This window comes from Heliangelus exortis, chromosome 12 (assembly GCF_036169615.1).
Source record: "Heliangelus exortis chromosome 12, bHelExo1.hap1, whole genome shotgun sequence".
Classification (NCBI taxonomy): Eukaryota; Metazoa; Chordata; class Aves; order Apodiformes; family Trochilidae; genus Heliangelus; species Heliangelus exortis.
The window spans coordinates 2,750,001-2,768,987 of record NC_092433.1 but is presented as its reverse complement, the minus strand read 5'-3'; the positions used below and the strand labels follow the sequence as shown (position 1 = coordinate 2,768,987).

Below are 18,987 nucleotides of genomic sequence, written 5' to 3'. Positions count from 1 at the left end.
GAAACTAAGAAATAAGATTTGTGTGTAGAGGGCAGGAGGGATTTTAAGTTCTACAGAAGTAGTTCAGATACATAGACACAGGAGTCCTAGTTACCCACCCTGCTACTATTCTGACTTAGCTTTTCTGGGGTTCAGTGGTAGATGAGCATTGAAAACAATGGTGGCTCTTTTTGCAACCTTTTTAGTTTCCCCAGACACCACCCATCCCCTTTCCCACCCCTACATATCCCAGCAGGAAGAAATTTTTGCAAATCAGCATGACCAACCAACCCAAATTTTTGGTATGAAATGCTGTATGTTTTGTAGAACAGGAGAGAGATTTTTTAATAGCTGAACTGATGTTTTCAGAGTGTTCAAAATGAAACATGAGGTCCCTTATGGGTCAGGGTACTTGCTCCCTGCCTTCTAAATTTTATGCATGATTTACTGCAGGTCAAAAAAGGAACACAGATCTGAAATACCTGCACCTCAAGAAGATACACTAAGACATATCCAAAAGAATTACTGTAGGGATAGTAAAATTCCTCTTTGTGCCTTTATCCTGGAGAACAAGTCTCCAAGTAACTTCATCCAGCAGCTCCTTTTCCCAGGATGCTGCTGACTCTACTTACACTGACTCCTGTAATACACATTTCTACACCCACAGGCTATAAAGTGTTCTGGTCTGCAGTCCTTTTATTCTTTCTTGGACATAATTCTGTCCTGCTCCCCATTTTTCAGAACGATTAAATTCAGTCAGTTTTTATTATCTGCTGTTTAGAAAGAGAACTCAGGCCACTTAAACCCCCAGTTTTGTGTGGGGTGGTTTTTTGGGGGGAAGGGAGCTTCTGTTTTGGCATTGCTTGCTTGTTTGGGCTGTTTTTTGTTTGTTTGTTTGTTTTTTAACCCTATTTGAGGCTTTCACTGTAGCCAGAGAGAGCTAAGCTAATAAACTCATCCTCTGAAGATGCCTCTTTGGAAGATTTATTTACTGTATCTGTAAGCCTGATGGTGTGAACATCCCTCACATCCAAGCTCTCACCTCCACGAGCATCCTGTGCTAAAGTCTCATGCTACAGGGAGCTGCCAAGTGGTCTCTCATCCAAATACTTACTAGGCTGGGGACTGCTTAATCTCTGAGATCAGGGAGACTTATTCTGTTTTGGCTGTAGACTCTAGACAGTTAAATTTGCAGAAATCCACTGAAGGCAGTTTGCTTTTCAGAAGGTGCTGAGGGCATAATTTGGCTTTTTTTTTTTTTTTTTTTTTGCAGTTTGAGGGTGGGCTGTTTAACCTGAACAAGTTCCAGCTTGTTCAATTGTAATTTAACAATATATTTTCCCCATACTTGCTGTGTTCCTCCCAAAAGATGCTTGCATCTCCTTGATGCATGAAAGGATACCTGTATTTAAAGTGCATATTAAATAAGCCTGTAAATTCTCACATAATTTTACATTTAAAAGTACTATTTGAGGCGTGTGTGTATATATAATTTTGTTAGATGCACGTACAGAAATAAAACAGTCTTTGCTCTTCCCTTTTGTACCTCCTCAAGACATGTAATCTACAAAGCAGGAGAACTGCATGATAAAATGTGCCAGAGTGGAATGCATAATTATTCCAGAGGAGGGAAAGTCAGTTCAGAACTTGTACTAACATTCTTAAGGGCAGCAGGAGTCTTCTTGCCATGCAATTACATCAGCTCTCTATGGCCCAGAGTCAATGCACATGCTTTCCCTTTCTAGTAAAAAAAAAAAAAAAAAAAAAAAAAGAAAAAGAAAAAAAAAAAAAGGTGTGAAAAATGCTAATGTCTTCAAAAACATACTGTGGAACAAAGCTGAGTAAAGGAGTATGTATTCTAGTGTGGTGTTCACCTGTGAGTGAACTTGAGTTTAAGGGGAGAAAAGACTGAGACATTGGACTTGTAAAACAACAGTTTCACCCCTCTAATAGATTAAGTCATGGCTCACAAACAGACAAAAAGCATCTAAATAAGAAAAAGAATGCTTCCTTGATCCTAGTTCAGAGACATTCCCATGACAGGTGGGGCAGAGGCCTTTAAATTACAGGTCTCCAGAGACCTGAATTTGTTACAATTCCACCAAACAAGAGAAGACATTTGCACAGTAAACAGCAGTGGGTGCAAATAGCAACACCCCTTTCCAAGACTGCTCCAAGATGGATGTTGGGTTGGGATGGCAGGGTCTGGTTTTTATAGAAACACAACCCAGTTCCCTGGGAGTCTTGAGATGAAGCACACAGCACTTACTGCTGACAAATGTACTTAAATTGTACTTAAATTGTCACCAAGACAACCAGTTCAGTGATGCAGCACAGCTCTGTCACTTCCAGGCAGTAATGAGGCCTGGGTCAGCTGGTGGGTAGGGAGTGACCAATTTCCACTTCCCCAAGAGGAGAGGGGAGGAAAAGAGCATTTCTTTTTCCTTAATTTCCTTTTTCCTGGAATATCTGGCACTCCTGGCTGTCTGGTGGGCTCTCCCCTGGGAGACAAACTGAATGCAGACAGCAAGCTGCTCTAGCACCTTGGCAGAGGAGATTTTTTGCTCATTTCTAATGGGAATCTTTTTAGGAGCACACCATGCCTCTTACTGGAGGAGGCCAGCAGTGTGTGTGGTCTCAGGCTACACAACATGGCCAAAGTAAAAAAAAAAACCCACTATAAATAGGGAAAACATAGCTAAAAATATAGCCATGCTCCTGACACTGCTGTTAGTGGGGACTGCAAAGAAAGAAAAAAGCAGAGACTCCAGGAGCTTGGTGTGAGCCAGCCAAAAGTATGAAGCGTTCAGTGATGATAGATACAGTCAGGATAGAAATCTACTGTTTAAAGGGCCCATCTGGAAGATTTACATAATAATCAGTTGGAGAGATCTCTGCAGTAGATCTCCAGTTCAAGCACACTTGGCAAGGAAGGAGTTAGCTTATGGTGTTCTGCACTTAGTGGAAGGATGCTTTGCCCCCTCTTCTTTCTTTGTAGAGAAAACCCCCTCCTAATGTCTGGTTCCACACTGGGGGTAATGCTGTGAGATGCTCACATATTATCACAGTGGGTGGGAATGAAATAAATAGCTGCTTCCCTCACCCTGAGATCTATTTGAAATTTTTTTCCCAGTAGTTCCAGTTTCCACAAATATTTCAGGAGACTTAAATGGGAGAATTCTCTATGAAACACCTGAGGGGTAGGAGGAAAGAAGCATCAGTTTGTCCTGTTGTTTCTTAACTACAAAACTACAAAAAAAATCTAGCATCCATGCACCACATTCATTCTTTAGGTGTTCATTTCCACTCTCCTGAGCTACTGTAAAAAAAAAATTATAGTTAAGGTCTCACTACAGCCTCAGAAAGGCACATGGCATGCTAATGAAGCACAGCTCCTACTTTTAATTTCATGCCTCTTAGCACTTCTTCAATACTGCAGTAAGTCTGTAGCTGATGGAGCAGAAGTAGCTCTTTTAAGTTCCTATATTATCTGACCTCTTAAAAATGGTTGTCACTCAAACACTTGTAAGAAGGTTTTGAAAAGTAGCTCCCAAATTAAAGAAATGGTTAAGTACCAGCCCACATGCAGTACTTCTTTTCATTTTGTTTCTCATCTGGTTAAACAACAGTTCTGTATTCTCTGCCTAGGTGCTTTTAAAACCTACCTAACCTTTTACCAAAATTTCATTTTAGTTAAGAAATAGAAAACCACAAGTGGTCTCATTCCATTTTTCAGTACTTACCCCTAACTATCTTCGTGGTGTCAGGAAGCAAACATAAGCACCAGGTAAAGCCAAATTCAAATCTTGCCTTTAACCAAAAATTCAGCTATGCCTCAGGGTTTATAAACCTTAAATGAGATTGGGGTGATTTGGATTGGTCAGAAAAAGAGACACATGTGAGTGAAGTAGAAATTATTAAGGGGGGGGACAAATGCTAACAAAAAACAGGTGTAAAGAGTTAAGCTCCCAATTAATCCATTCTCAGTCTTGTCAGGTTAGCTTCCATTTTACCCTGTTCCTCTCACCCTGCTACCATCCATCACTTTTACAGAGCAAAGATTTAGCCATAAAGCCAGGAATCATCTCCTCCATAATATCAATCCTGTACTGGGAAATTTAAATATCAAGTAATGTGAAGTGGATCAGGTTTTAAGCACCACATTCACCCTTGGAAGTTCTGAGCAATGCCACTGCTAAAAAAAGTCAAAACTCCAGCCCCAGTAAAAAAAACACAAAATCTCTTTGTTTTGTTTTGTTTGTTTTTTAATTGATCTTCTAATTCTTTTAACATCATGTGTGGGAAAAAAAAAACAACTCCTTTCTCATCCCTGCCTATCTTAGAGTAAAGCAGGGGATACTCCTGTTGTTCTTGGTTTATTTTAAATTTAGAGAACACACTTGGTGCTCTACACATTTTGCGAAGCCCTTCTCTTTTTTAAAAGAAGATAAATTTTATTTGCTTTCTTTCTTGAAGTAATTTTCGGGCTGCAAGGATCTAACTACAGCTGAGCAAATCAGCATTTCATGAAATTTAATGTAAACTGTCATCATGAGCTGGAACATTATTCCTTAGAAAAAGATAAGGGATTAGAGAAAAAGCAGAATTTTGCAAATTTGACATGTCTGAATATGCATTTGGAAAACTCAGCTGCCTATTTTGAAAATTCTGATGTGATATTTTAAGAACATCTTAGAAGATAAAAAATTTTTTTTAATAAATCTTGTTTAGAAATGCTGCCTACTAAAAAATACTTCTATGTTGGAGGAAAGTACTGCTGTTCAGCACCTGAATTCAGTTGTGCCACCACCTGTGACACTTAAATCATCTTTCACAAATGCCTCTGGGTCTCTAACCACTTCTCGTTATTTTTTGCTACGGAAAAAACAGACCCTGTAGTGAACCTCCTCAGACACCTGCACCCAACCCAACCTCACTGGGAGCTGCAGTTGATGGACAGCTTGCTAGGAAATTCATTTGTAGTGTTCAAGCAAACACTGGCAACAACCATGTCAGTGCACAGACAGCATGCCCTGACTTTTTCAGTTTGGTAAATAGCTTTCTGGTATGGGATCTCTTCACTGAGACAACGTTGGCCCAGAGAAGTGACTTTGTTCTTGAGCAGGAAGTATACGAAGTACACACAATGTTTACAAAGTACCTTAGTACTATTTTGACTAATTTTTACTGGAGAGTTAGTGGTTGTTTCAAAGGCAGATTAGTCACTTTGCCCATAATTATCACCTCATGAAATCTGCTTCAGAGTTTTGAATTGGCTTCGGGCCTAATGGTCAGAAAATGGCTCCACCTCAGTCTTAAGACTCCACTTGATTAGTGGCTCCATAGATTTTTTTTTTTATACTGACTGAAAGATGATGGGAGTGCTGTACATGGAAACCTGTGGCATTGTAGGCTGCATCCCCATGGAAAAAGTGCAAGTGGAGTACAGCTGGTTTGTTCCCAGGCTGATGTTGACACAGATGAACAACCACAGCCACTCCCGTGATTTCTGGGTCACCATTTCTGCAGCCCCGGGTCGCGTCACACCGGGGCATTCAGAGCACAGCCGGTTGAATGAAGGAAGACAAAATGCACAATGAATGTTTGAATAGGCTTTTTTTTTACAAAACCTCATTTTTTCTTCTGATTAGTATTTTGGAGATGTGTTCTAGATTGCCTGAAATTGCCTTAACCATGAAGCAGCAGCGTGCACCAGCTTGCGTGTGACACGCTTTGGCACGCTCGGAGGCATAAAGGAGTCTTGGCAGTGTGGAGAAGAGATGTGTTATGTACCTTGTGTGGGAGGATACACCATGCAGATTTGATTGCATCATCTTGCTCTCTTTTTTTTCTTTTCTTTCCCTTTCTTTCTTTTTTTTGTTCCAGATGGTAAAACAAAGAGTGTAGTGAAACCCGTTTTCTCCCAGGAAGAGGTGGGAGGGAATTTTATATGAGCGAGAAACTTTGCCTCAAGTGGAAATCTGGGGCCTGGACTAATGAGCTACCTGTAATTCACACTGCACCAAATATTGCTGAAACTAGGCATGTACCAGTCAAGAACCATGCCAAACTATGCATAATTACTATGCTTTCTCTGTAGCAGTAATTAATTTGTGTTAGCAACTTCGATTAATCTTTCTAATCTAAAAGTAAAGTGCTTCTCAGACATGAAAGGCTCTGTAAGTGCTCAAGGTTATTACTGCCGCCCAGTGAAGGGTGTTGCAGTCCTGTGGAGGCTAGGAAGGGGACAAAGCTTTGAAAAAGAAATCAAAGTATATGATCTTTATGAACAGAATTCATCACCTAAACTACAGGCTTCTGTACAAAGTTATGTTCCTCCTGAAAGAGAACAGAATTGTCATTAATTCAGTAAGGGAGCTTCTCTGGGGGCTGTTCCACAAAGAGGAGGGTTGTATGCTGAGCAGAGAGGCTGAGATTCCATCCTATAGAGGGCAATGCTATGTGTTCAAGGTTTGAAATGTTGCAGACTTACCCATCAATTGGCTTCAGCCTGAAGCTGGTGGAAAGCAACGTTCTGGGCGTGCTTGTTCAGCTGCCACACTGAGTCAGTCCTCACTGTCAGGCCAAGGAGGGTGTCTGTCAGCTGTGTTGCCTCTGAGTGATGTGGACATGTCTGCTTTTCAGGAAATATGTATGCTAAGATCATCCACTCAGACTATGTTGACAAACAGAGCTATCAGATGTGAATGTACAAACTAAATTCTGACATCACTGGAGATTAAAGTTTCCATACTTCATTGCCAGCCTCCTGGCCCCAGCCAGGCTCTTCTCCCAGAGGAATCCTGCACTGCTCAAAGCACTCATGTCATCAAATGGCAACTGTGATTTACCTCTGCTTCACAAACTATCAGGTCTACATGAAGTAAAATTCCTGAGGCAAACTGATGGTCTCTACAAACCCACTGCAAGTCCCACAGGGTTCTGAAGCTGACGTGTTGCTTGTTTTCTCCCTCAGACAGACTTAATGTTGCAGTTATTTTTTAAGATGCTGATTCAAGAAGGGAATTATTTGTGATAGTTTATTTTCTTACAGTTGTAGTTTGTGTCCAAACATTTTATAATCATAAAGCTACCCTTCTGATAACAGTCAAAACAGACAATATATATTGATGTTGAAACAAGTTTTGTAGAAGACATTGCTTTTTTTTTAAATCAGGCATGGGACTTTACATTTATTAGAAGGTGCTCACAAAAATAAGGGTAACATCATGCATATTCTTTGCAACTAAACCCAGTTATGGTTACAATTTGGAAAGAAACAGACATATGGAGATACAGTAGTACATACACACTCTATTTATGACATTAAATTAGTGTACTGGTAACTCTCAGCAATACATCAGAAGTCTACAACCAGCTGATGGGAAGATGGCATAAGGAGGAAGAAAGGGCATCAATTTCTCACGTCATTCATGTGGCTTGACAAGAATGTCAGTGTGAACTGCCTCCTGCCTCTGGGAGGCCAGAACAAGTCAAGACTATACTTTTGCAATACAAAACATTTACACACAAAATACACATGCATTGCAATGCACTGGCAATGGGTAAAGCAAGGAGAAGCCCATTACTCAATGCTTTATGAACACAGGTCTACAAAGGAGCCTCAAATAGGAGTATATAGTTCAGTCACAGTAAGGCCACAATATTACAATGGATAAAGACCTTAGAATTCTGCATTCTGTGTCAGTAATGGAACCCTTCCTTCTTCATACATTTTTACACACATTCCTGAATGGTATCTCATCAAAGTCCTTCTGTGTGGGGTTTTTTATCGTTTTTTTTTCTTTTTTTTTTTTTTTGTAACTTTAACATATTGCTTAATACAACAGTTAGCACAGCAGAGAAGGGTACTGTCACAGGGAAAACAAAACCTATGTAACATTCACGTGGTGTTTAGACTATATGCTAGGTGCACTGTGATGAAGCTGGCTAATCAGAAAAAAGACTGGCAAAGGATTTCCTCAAGTTTCGAATCGTTTCAGCTTTTGCTTCATCTTCGTTCACAGACGACCGGAAGAAGGATGACTCTGTGAAACTGAAGGCATTTGTCAAAGACTGCGACTTGCTGCAAGACAAAAACACAACATGTTTTGTATGGTCTACCAGCTTCCACCCACACCTGACCTGTATAAATCCTGAGAAAAGCAAAAATGCCCCTGAGGTGCAGACAGTTTGCATGTGAGTAAAACGGACGCTCGACACGGTCAGGTGTAGCACACAGAGCTGCTGCAACACACAGCACCTTCCTTCCCTACTTTCACTTGAGGAGGATAATCCCTGAAGCACAGGCTGCTTTTTTACACAGAGCTGAAACATTGCATTGCAGTTAACTGTACCACCTAAATTAGAACTTGAGGAAAAAGTGGGCTTGCCTCCTAAATCCAAACCACCACCCAGCACGGGATGATTAATAATTGTGTTTGTTAAGGCTGCAGTTACACACAAAAAAAATTAGGTGTAGTGGCAAGAGTCTAAAGAATGAATCCTAACGTTGTAATGTGCTCTCTCTCTCTCTATCTATATATATATTGGACTTTTGATCCTGAAAAGAGGCTTAATGACTCTTTATATTTTTAAAAGAATCCCCAAATCAGATATAATTTTCTTGTCTCTAAGCAATGCTATTCTGGTTTTAGTGCTATCATGCAAGTACAGTATGAGGCCCCTGTGAGCACAAACAAACATACAAGAAGGCAAATGTCTGGAGTTTAAAACTTTCAACTCACAGCTTCTCAGATAAAATAATATTTAAGAAGTAGGCTTGAATTTATGATAGAAAACACTAATGAGCTTTAATCCCTCAGTGAAGACATCCACGCATTAGCAAAACTAGTTCAGTGATTTCATTTTTATCTCAGTACAATAATGGGGTTTCAGTTTTGGCTATAGTAAAACTGAAAGACTTTTCTTATTCAGATTTGCCTTATACTCCTCATGGTTTGCAACTTCTCTACCTCTAAACTCATAATGTACAGCAAACAGTGCTACAGGCGTTTTAGGTTTTTCATAAATTATAGTTGTGTTAATGAGAATAGACTGATAAATGTTTGTTTGTACTCAGTGAAAGAGGGAGGGTGGGAAGCAGCACTTGACTTGATTAGTAACACAATAAGTAGCCTAATTAAATATTTATTCACAGATTAATAACATGTACATACAGGTTAGGCAACAGCATGTGGGCGAATACAAAGCGTACACATGCGAATAGATAGAGCTAATTCTACAGGCAGGAGATCTGAGTCTTGGGGTGGACCTAAAACTGCCTCTGAAGAGTTGGAAAAACTCTTCAAATGGCTTGCATCGTAAAAAATGTTAATTTCTCCTTTTTTGTTTTATTTTATTTTAGAGACTACTCCACCTGAAGAACAGAGAAATTAATCTAGATCGGAACAAGGATCTAAAGGAAAGGGAGAAAGCTGGGACACAGTCTGTGGTACAGTTCTTCTGTACCTGTTCTTAACTGCTTTTCTTAAATGTCAGGGGTTCACCAGTTTAGTTTCAAGCTAGTTTAGAGTCGTCCACCTTGCTTATGAAAATTGCCTTCCCCATTCCCTATGTATACTTAGAAAAATGGACGAGTTAACTTTCACAATTACAAACAGAAAACAGAAATGCACCACCCTAGGAAGGCAAGGAAAATGCTGTCACCTCTGCCTGTTGTCACCTAACCCCTCTTTTCCGTGGAACTGTGCTCAGGCCTCAGAACTGGTTCACACTGGTACGAGCATGTGAGTGGGTGGAAGAAGGGGATCTGTGTTAGGTGGATGAAACAAAGGCTCCATGCCTGCCTTTGTACTTCCCAACGTAAGCAGAACGTGTCTGCAACTCCGCTGGCAGGAGAGAGGGTCAGGATTGCTGGGCTGAAAACCAGCAGCTCCTTCCTAAAACCTCCCCTGTGTTTGCTGTTCCTTGGCTTTAAGCTGTGAGAAGGGCTGTTCCTCCAGCTCCTTCCCATAGCCTTGTCTGCAGATGGCTCCATCCAGCAGCGTGCTGGGCACAAAGGGACCTTCCAGGAGAGAGAGCAGGAGGGGCAGTGTGTGTGTGTCAGTCCTTCAGCCTCCTCTGCAGAGGGCTGGTGGGGACAGGGACCAAGCAGCACCCCCTGCCCAGCAGGGTGATGGGGGCTGGTCCTGAGACAGGCCTTGGGAAACTGCCCTCTCTGCCTGAGGGACTGCAAGGTTCAAAGCTGAAACAGCTCAGGCTTCCTCTTCTCTGTGCAAGCCCACAGCACACCCAGATCATGAGTCAGTGGCAGAAAATAAATAAGAGAAAGATGAGTTTTCAGAGCTAGCTGGGGCACCAATTGCACAACTAGTAAGTTGTGTAGTTTTAGTCAACTAGAAGTTGTCTTTGTTAGACAACTAGAATTTGTCTAGTGCTTGGGATGTAACTAATGACCCGGTCTTATCACTAACAGAGGAAGCTTTTTGAGAAGGTTTAAACTCATTGTAGACTTGGGAACATACAGACACATTTTGCTGACTCTCAGAGCAACTCCCAAATCACAGTTATGACAACAAAACCTGATTTCTGAGGGGGAAAGAGAACAGATAAAGCAAATCTTACTTCAGCTGCGGATGAGACTGAGGCTTCTGTTGGGGAGCAGGCTGTGGAGCTGGCTGTGGAGTTGGCTGTGGAGCTGGCTGTGGAGCTGGCTGTGGAGCAGGCTGTGGGGCTTGCTGTGGAACTTGCTGTGGAGCAGGCTTTGGAGCTTGCTGTGGAGCAGGCTTTGGAGCAGGCTTTGGAGCTGACTGTGGAGCAGGCTTTGGAGCTGACTGTGGAGCAGGCTTTGGAGTAGGCTTTGGAGCTGGTTGTGGAGCAGGCTTCGGAGCTTGCTGCGGAGTAGGCTTTGGAGCTGTCTGTGGAGCAGGCTTTGGAGCAGGCTTTGGAGCAGGCTGTGGCTCTGCTTCCTTTGATAATCTGGAAGGACCTTGGGCCTGGGGCCGTGGCTGCTGAGTGGTGGGTCCAGGTGGCCGTGGCTGCTGAGTGGTGGGTCCAGGTGGCCGCTGTGGCTGGGAAGTTGAGGGCTTTGCTGACTGCCCAGGGGGGTACATGCGCTGTGGCTGCAATGGCTCCTGGCTTTGGGATTGCATTCCTTGGGGTTGCACTGGGCCCCCTAGGTTCAGTACAAGAAAAACTTCATAATGTTATAGTATCAAAGAATTCTTACTAGATTTCATATCCAACACTACAATAATCCTGGACTGCGATTAACTCTATTTTGGAAGCAAAATTCTATGAATATGGACTGCAGTTTCAAGCAGTCAATACTTAGTAATCACAGCTGGTACATTAGTAGCTTGCTTGAAGCCCCTATGATTCATCCTCAAAACTGCTAAGAAGTATGAAATTTATTCCAGTAGTAGCAGTACTGACTTCAAATCAACAGTTACACTCACCATCATTTTGGCCCAGCTCAAGGAGAGGCTGGGAGAGAACTGAATACACCAGTAATAGCTATTTCAACACTACACCTTCTATTTTTCTTAGTACTTACTGCAGTTCTGTTCCTCCAAACTTTTAAAATTATTTCTGTAATATTCCTCTTAGGTTCACACTTACAGCAGTAAAACAACTTTAATACTGAAATGTTCTCGTTAATTTAAAGTCTTCTGATAACTTATTTAATCCCTTAGTGACTCATCTCAAGAACATTACAAGAAACACAAGGAAGTCATTACTAATTCTTTACCAAAGAAATCTTTCCACTGAGAAGAAAGCATCCTGGCAAAATACTGTACCAAGTGTGAAACTACAACGTGTAGTAGAGACTTGGGTTGTGAAATCCATGGCTGAAAGATGCTACATCATCACACAGGGGTTTCTTTTCTGCTTTCTGACTGAAATAGTGCTGTGTCAGATACCAGTGGCCAATGCTGCTTTTCTCTCCTGCCAGATGTCTGCATGAGGTTTTCTGGGCTGATGGTTGGTAAGGACTAAATCTTTATTCTTGCATGTGACAAGGCACACTTGACATGGGAGTTAAGGGGAAGAGAGGACAGTCTGAAACTCTGAGCAATTTGTTTGTATAATGTCTCAGTCAGTTTTGCTGTAAATATGACAGAAGACAACTCATCTAGATGTTCTGAACATGTGGGAATCTTTAGTCTTGCACAGATAGTTAGCACACATAAAAGACTTAATCTCTGCAGGTCTCTAAAAGAAAACTTCCAGATCTGGGAGTGCTGCTGCAATACCTTATTATTTTTTTTTTTTAAAATTGCTCCTACAGTTAGCTTTCCACTTACTATAGGAGATTCCAGTGTATGTGTGTGAGAACAGCATGTCCTAAAGCTTCAGTAAGTTTTAATACAGTTGTAGCAGTGTGTTGTGTAGAAAGATAAATAGCTCATACTGTATGTTAAGGAATGTGCCCTCATTGTTTATTAATCTGAACCACTTTTGTAGGAAATATTTGAAGGTGATAACATGGTCTTGCAACATCTTAATAAGGATCATTTTCTTATTAGTCTCCTCTCACTCAATATTGAAAACCAGAAAGGTTTCTTTTCCCCCACTTGTACATACAGGCTTGGATGCCAGAAACTTTACACTGAAGACAGATATAACTTTCTTTTATTGCACATTAAGCTGTACAAGATATTTCACATAAAAGATATACTGCTGTCACACTTCCAGCATTTGCTCACTTTCTTGCAGCTGGGTTGTACAAAAGGCAACAATCATGAAAGAATCATTTTACCAAAAATAACTCAACAAAACTGAACATTAAGCCTACACTGTAAAACATCTGTTCCCTGTTACCCACAATATTGCACCTAAGCATGCTTACATGCAGAGAGACATTTTGGCTTGCTTCTTGTCTGTGGGATGTAGTAGTAGTGTGTGCCCTTGTAAGAAACCCTTTACAGTCAACAAGCTGAAGTCCTATCTGAAACACCCATCTCTCCCTTGCACACACAACTCACCAGTGTCGTGTGAGAAGCACTTGTGAACACTTGTGCTGCTACATGCAAGAAATACCAACTGCTTTAAATAAAATCAATCATCAGATTCATCTCTCCACCCCAGGGCAAGGATGGTTTATTTGCTTTTATGGTGTCTGGAGGTAAGGATTTTGTGAACCTGATTCTCAATGGGATTTTCTGAATTGAGAACAAAATAGCCAATGCCATCACTGGAATGATCACTGACCCAGACAAATGCTGATCACCAAAGCAAAATATTCATGTAACTTACTGATAGGTAGTAAACAGTAGCACTTACCACAAACATTTAAATAGCTAATTATGCATACCTTAATTCTCATCTTACCAGCCAGCTTGTACAAATAAAAGAAACACTAAGAACGATGATCCTCACTGATAATTTTTTTCCAGTGTTTGTAGGGAAAACACAAGTAGAACATAAGCCTGTTTTCCCTTTAAACAAAATTGTTTGCACTAAACTCATGGCCACTACTCATCTTTGCACATATTCAAGATTAAAATTACAGTTTTGTGGCTTGCTTGCGACTCAGCTTTATGGTATGCTAGCAGTGTGCAGCTTCTGGTTCTAGGCTGGATGAGCTGCCTGCCTGTGTGTTTCTCCCAATGTTACATTATAAATTGGCTATGCAAAAAAATCACAAATAATTTACCTACAGTTAACCTAGCAGTTGTCAGGCATCTCAAGTCTTTTTTTTTGCAGGTTTGATTTCAAGCAGTTATTAAACCCCCCTATCCACGTGGATAACGCTGGGACTGACTTTCCCTCACAGCTGTCTGGATATTTCCAGGTTGAAAACAGCAGACCTGAGTTGGCAAAGAAAACCACTGACATTTTTGTCTTGCACTCTCATCTTAGGGCAAGATCCCTGGTTAAAGGTGCCTTGGTCTACCAACTCCTAACATCTCAGGATTTGACAAAAATGAGCTCGTACAGGAAGTTTAACAGTCCTTGAGGTACTTCTCGCCAAAGGACCTGGGACGTAGCTCTCAGGTAAGCATAAGCTTTTTGAAAGTATTTGCATTAGTTTTCATTAAAAATCTCCAGAGATTATTAATTCAGAATGACAACAAAAGGTACTACTTAATTGAAACAGGATACATTAACTACTCACACTTTCACTGAGATATTGCACATAGGTGGCCCATTTACATAGCTTTGTAGCTAGTAATTTAATGCAGAATTACTAAAAATATGAATACCAGTATGTAAAATAGAAGATATTTAAAATATTCCTTGGGAAGAACTGTCTCCTAGGGAGTCACTGAAATGTCAGACTTCCACTTGCGTATAAGTAAAACTCAAACGGTAACAAACTTTATAAAATTATAAATAAAAAGCCTCGCTAGCAAATCCTAAGATAGACTTTTAAAAATATATCTGGATCACCTACCTATTTGTCATGCACACCCACGAAAAAAATAAAGGCTATGAGCACAGTGTGCACACACTCACAGAGTAAGCAAAAGTATTTAGATTTGAACCTTGGCGTTATTTGAACTCAACGATATAGAATACTCCAAAAATACTGTCTAGCCATCCATAATGTACAGTTGCACGGGGCTCTAAAGAGGCACATTCTTTGTACACTGTTGACAACAGCCCTGAAATCACAAGTTTTACAGAGAAAGGTAGGGAAGCATTACACGCACAGACAGGAACAAGTAAACAACCAGACGGTATAGTTGACACTGCATAGAAAAAACACAGTCCAGGTCAGCACTGAAACAATGCAAAAACTGAACAAAACTCTTATGTTTGCTTTTAGGATTGGGTCTTTGTTTCTTTTTGTTTGTTTGTTTTTTCATTTTGCTTTAACCCTTGCTTTTAGTCTCAATTATCTAAGTAGCCTGGACTTGTTTTGGTCCTACTGCAACGCCATTACAGTCGAGAATGTACTGTAAACAACCTTGAGGTGGTGGTCGCTGAGGTGGGATTTTGTTTGGCTCTGGCTCCTTTAGTGATCCACTCTGGAAAATACATTTGAAAACAGAAGAGAAAAAAAGTTAAGAGTAACTTACTTCCAGTTTTCCACTAACTTGTCTTCATTTTCATTAGGAATCTCCTCATTGCTTGGTTGGGGCAGAGAATACACTTTTAAATTTATTCCAGATAACACTTTCTCATTTAGTTGCTGTCTGACATGATATACATGAATTCTGGACAAATCCAAAGCTGAGTTCTTAAAAAAAAAATACTGGTTTTCCCTTTGCAGTATGTGATGATGGTGATACAAGGGTTGCCTTCTCAACTCTTACCTCCATTTGTGTATGGTCTTGCTCCTTCAGGTTCTAGCACCTTGAACAATTTTTCTGCATCTCATTGCTTCTGCTCTCTTTTGTTTTAGGATAGATTAAAATGGACTTTTAACAGATACCTCAGTGGAATTTAAGAAATAATTTGCTTTTAATTGCATTTACTTGTATCTGGAAGCACTAGCACAGGGGGGGATTTCCTCTTTGTGATAATCTCACTTTGATTCACTGACTGGAAATGGGAAGGGAGATGGACTACTCTAGGTTAGCTGGTTTGCTAAGCAAAACAAAAGAAGGAAGCAAAAACCACAGACAAATAATAAAAATAATTGAAATTACTTCATGCTACTCCATCTGACATGTTATTAGAAACACATGTAATACTTCACTTTTCAAAACAGGAGATTTGTTTGGCAGTATCCTTTTCAAATATATACTTGTCCAGAGGAAAAGATGGGCCTGAACCAAAACCTTGGAGCAGAGCACCCTCTGGGAACATTAGTACTTGAATCCAAACCTTGCCTTAGGCCCATCTCTAATATTTTGAAAAGTGAAATACGTTAAATCCTTGGATGTAATAGCTTGGTTTTTTCCTAAGGATCCAGAAATTAAATTGCCATCTGTCACGAGGGAAAAATCCCAGAACATATTAAATAGTGAACGTAAAATTAATTAAATATGTTTCTTGCAAAGCTTAATGTTTTGGTTTTTTTTCTGACAGATCAGTATTTCGTCTCAGAACTACAGAAATAAATCTTACTCAGTGATTTGTATTCTGCACAGCAATCTGGAAGTTGCACTGTTTAAATTTTACAAAACAACACTCTGCTGTATGCAGCTGTTGCAAATTGCTGTCTGCTTCAGCTCCACAAATAAAAAGGACAGGAGAGGTCCAGAACTCTTACTGTCCAGAGTTACCAGCCTTCAGACAACCAGAGGAGGAGTAAAATCATGTACAAAATGAATGAGGCAAAATCTGATCCTTTTATCAACTGACCCAGTTACACTGCTCCCTGAAAGCATCATTGGAAGGATGAGAACAGACAATTTCAGAAGGTAAGACACAGCCACAGGAAAATTTTTAAGTGCTTTAGTGTGGGTTAAAGTCTTCTCTGCTTTGTTTCTCACCTCCCTCTAATTTCCTGAACCACATGTAAAAGTTGACATTCTGTGCTCTGGGTGTTCCAGTCACATTAAGTACCTGTGGTATCCACTCTAATGCCTCGGAGCTGGCTGAAACAATACACATTTACATCAGAAACTCCTTGGAGACCGGGGCAATTAGCCCAGAGTGGAAACCTGGAAAAGTTGCCCTAGAGGAGCCAACTCCTTTCATATCCCAGTGCCATTGTTCTGCTGCACCTGGCACCTTCCTCCAGCCTGCAAGGCTCTGGGGAGCTGCTGTCTCCTGGGGCTGTGCAGTGGGGCACACGAGTGCTTGGGCTTAAAGAACAAGAGGAGTCTCCTGCTGGAGGTCCAAGCAGATGGCATAATTGTTGTTAGAAAGCATGCATTGTATTTTATTAGGAACACTGCAACGTTTCTGGGCTTCCAGAAAAGGCTGGAACCTCCCCCTGGCTCTCTGCAGTGGCAGAGAGGTGACAAGGGAGGATATGAGTATTGCTCTTTTCTCTGCTAAAACAAAACTAAAACATTGTGCAGGTAAAACTCATCTTTTGTTTAGAAACTGAAAACACAGGCTGGCAGTTTAAATTCTCATCTACTTTAATGTTAAAACAACATCTGCAGGGCTTCTGGCTCCTCCAGGCCTCCAGGCTGCAGCAAACCCTCCCTCTGCTCCTGCACTGAGCTGGTCTGGGGTTTCATGGCACCCACCACCTAACTTCCCTGACATGACAACATCAGCACTTGTGCAATCTGCATATCTCTCCATCTGACAAAGAAATTATTTTATCCTAAATTAAGCTTTCAATAAACCTTAGAGAAGCTTACTAATCCTTACCTCAACTGCTAGGAAAGTTGAGAGCCTTTGTGTGCTTTCTGCTGGAGATGTGTTTCCCCTCTCCAGTCACTGACTGCAGCTGTCCTGATTTTACCACCCACACATCCTTTTTTTCACCAGCTATCACCTGGTGCTTCCAGGAACCTCACCCACACTCCAGGCCAATCACATGGGTATATTACTTTTGTTAATTAGCCAACCCACCCAGGCTGACCCAAAAAGACTAATTAGCATTGCATTCCTAATTGAGAAACCTTACTCATGGTGTTTCAATGGTCTGCAGCAATCCAGCCCTTTTCAAGAGTCTCTTTCAGACAGTCAGAAACCTTGATACTTGATACTAAAGACAGGCTTTGAACCACTCTTGTTTGCTGTCCTGAGCCAAGGCTGTTAATAAAATCCAGGCTTCTTCTGAAACACCAGTTGTTGGCAAATCAGCTGCAGCATGTTCCCTCTCACCTCTCCCAGGTGCTGTGCCAGTGGAATTGGAAGAGGTGCTAACTCCTCAGAGACAACATGATCTCTGAGCAGCAATGCTGGACCAGACCTGTCCTGCAGATGTATTCACCTCTCTTGACTTTTTTTTTTTTTTCCCCCTTTGTTGCCCAGCTTAGAAGCTCACCCTCCTACCCCTTTCTTTCAGTACAAACACGTTTCCCTGTGCTGCAGTTCAGACCTACAAACTTGCCTGTTGCTTAGTTCCAACATGGCCAGAATGGAGGAGTGGAATGCAGCACCTATCACACCAACTGGCCCTGAACAGATCCCTCCTTTGGATGCTCAGGGCTGAAGAGCAAAATCAGTAGTGCAGAAGCTGGAACCTCCCATCTTCAGGATGGTTCAGGATTACCTACGTGAGGTCTTGGTAACTGCTGCTGTAAGGAGCCCCTTTGGTTTGAGTTTTAGGGAGCACACCTTGCACATCACATCCCAATTCCCAAAGAGAAGGGTTTGCTGATGTTGACAGCAACTTACACACAGCTGCTTACAGAACCCCTCCTGTTCAAAGGGGATTTACTGTTTATATAACTTAGTCTTAAAAGCACAACTTCACTTGTGGAAACCTCAAGGCCACATGAATGCTGCAAGTATACCCTGGGTATAACAACTGAGGCTTTGCTTGCAGAATGGTCTTGAAGAATATTGGCTACATTAATTGGCCAGTGAAGAAAGCCCATTGCTTGTTTAGATACAAGACAGATGTCTCCAGATGTCCTTCCTTTCCACACTTACCTGCAAACAGTCTCCTTTGAATTTTAGGGATAGAATGGGAGGAAAAAATGGTTTGTTCTTCAAAGCACGTTGAGTTAGGATTTCATCAGTGGCATTACTTCTTTTACTACCTTGTGTATTTATATAATGTGGATTGGATTCATCTATACTTGAATTTTGAATAGTTTGAAGAATGTTGAAATGGGTGGGAGCAAAAGCAGCAACTTGGCAGGGAAATAGCCCTTGGGCAAAAGAGATGCTAAACCGAGTCCCAGCAAAAATTGATTTTGATTTGGCTGAGTCTTGAAGAGCCTGTGAACTACAGTTGGAGCACGTAAAGTTGTTTTTGGGTTTCATTTGGTTTTCTTTGTAATCCAAGGATAGAAGCTTCTCATAGGTATTTCAATATTTGAAGGGAAAGTCGTGTTTTTCAGGTCAAGAAGTAGAGGGATCAATTGAAAATTGCCAAAATACGAGCTGAGTTAGATCTCAGAACAGAACAAAATAAATAGTAAAAGAGTTAAATAAAAGGAGAACTAGGAAAACCAGTGATTGCAAAGGAGAGAGCTAATTAAGATCATTTAAGCAGGGCATCAGGAGTAAATGAAT

General features: G+C 41.0%; 1 protein-coding gene and 1 long non-coding RNA gene across 4 annotated transcripts in view; one reads left to right on the top strand and one right to left on the bottom strand.

Moving 5' to 3' along the window:
• Positions 1-18,987, top strand: part of LOC139801378 (uncharacterized) — a 73,302-nt gene that overhangs the window by 22,652 nt on the left and 31,663 nt on the right. For 2 of the 3 annotated variants that reach the window (XR_011728182.1, XR_011728180.1), the window contains 4 exons: positions 8,007-8,178; positions 9,347-9,430; positions 13,807-13,941; positions 15,925-16,259. This is a non-coding gene — a long non-coding RNA (uncharacterized lncRNA). The remainder of the gene's footprint in view (positions 1-8,006; positions 8,179-9,346; positions 9,431-13,806; positions 13,942-15,924; positions 16,260-18,987) is intronic. The other variant, XR_011728181.1, reaches the window with a different exon arrangement.
• Positions 7,006-18,987, bottom strand: part of SYN2 (synapsin II) — a 176,402-nt gene continuing 164,420 nt past the window's right edge. Inside the window, exons 11-13 of the mRNA XM_071755454.1 lie at positions 14,858-14,918; positions 10,567-11,116; positions 7,006-8,065 (exon numbers count right to left, since the gene is read on the bottom strand). Of these exons, the coding sequence (XP_071611555.1) occupies positions 7,930-8,065; positions 10,567-11,116; positions 14,858-14,918 (747 nt within the window). The 3' untranslated portion in view covers positions 7,006-7,929. The remainder of the gene's footprint in view (positions 8,066-10,566; positions 11,117-14,857; positions 14,919-18,987) is intronic.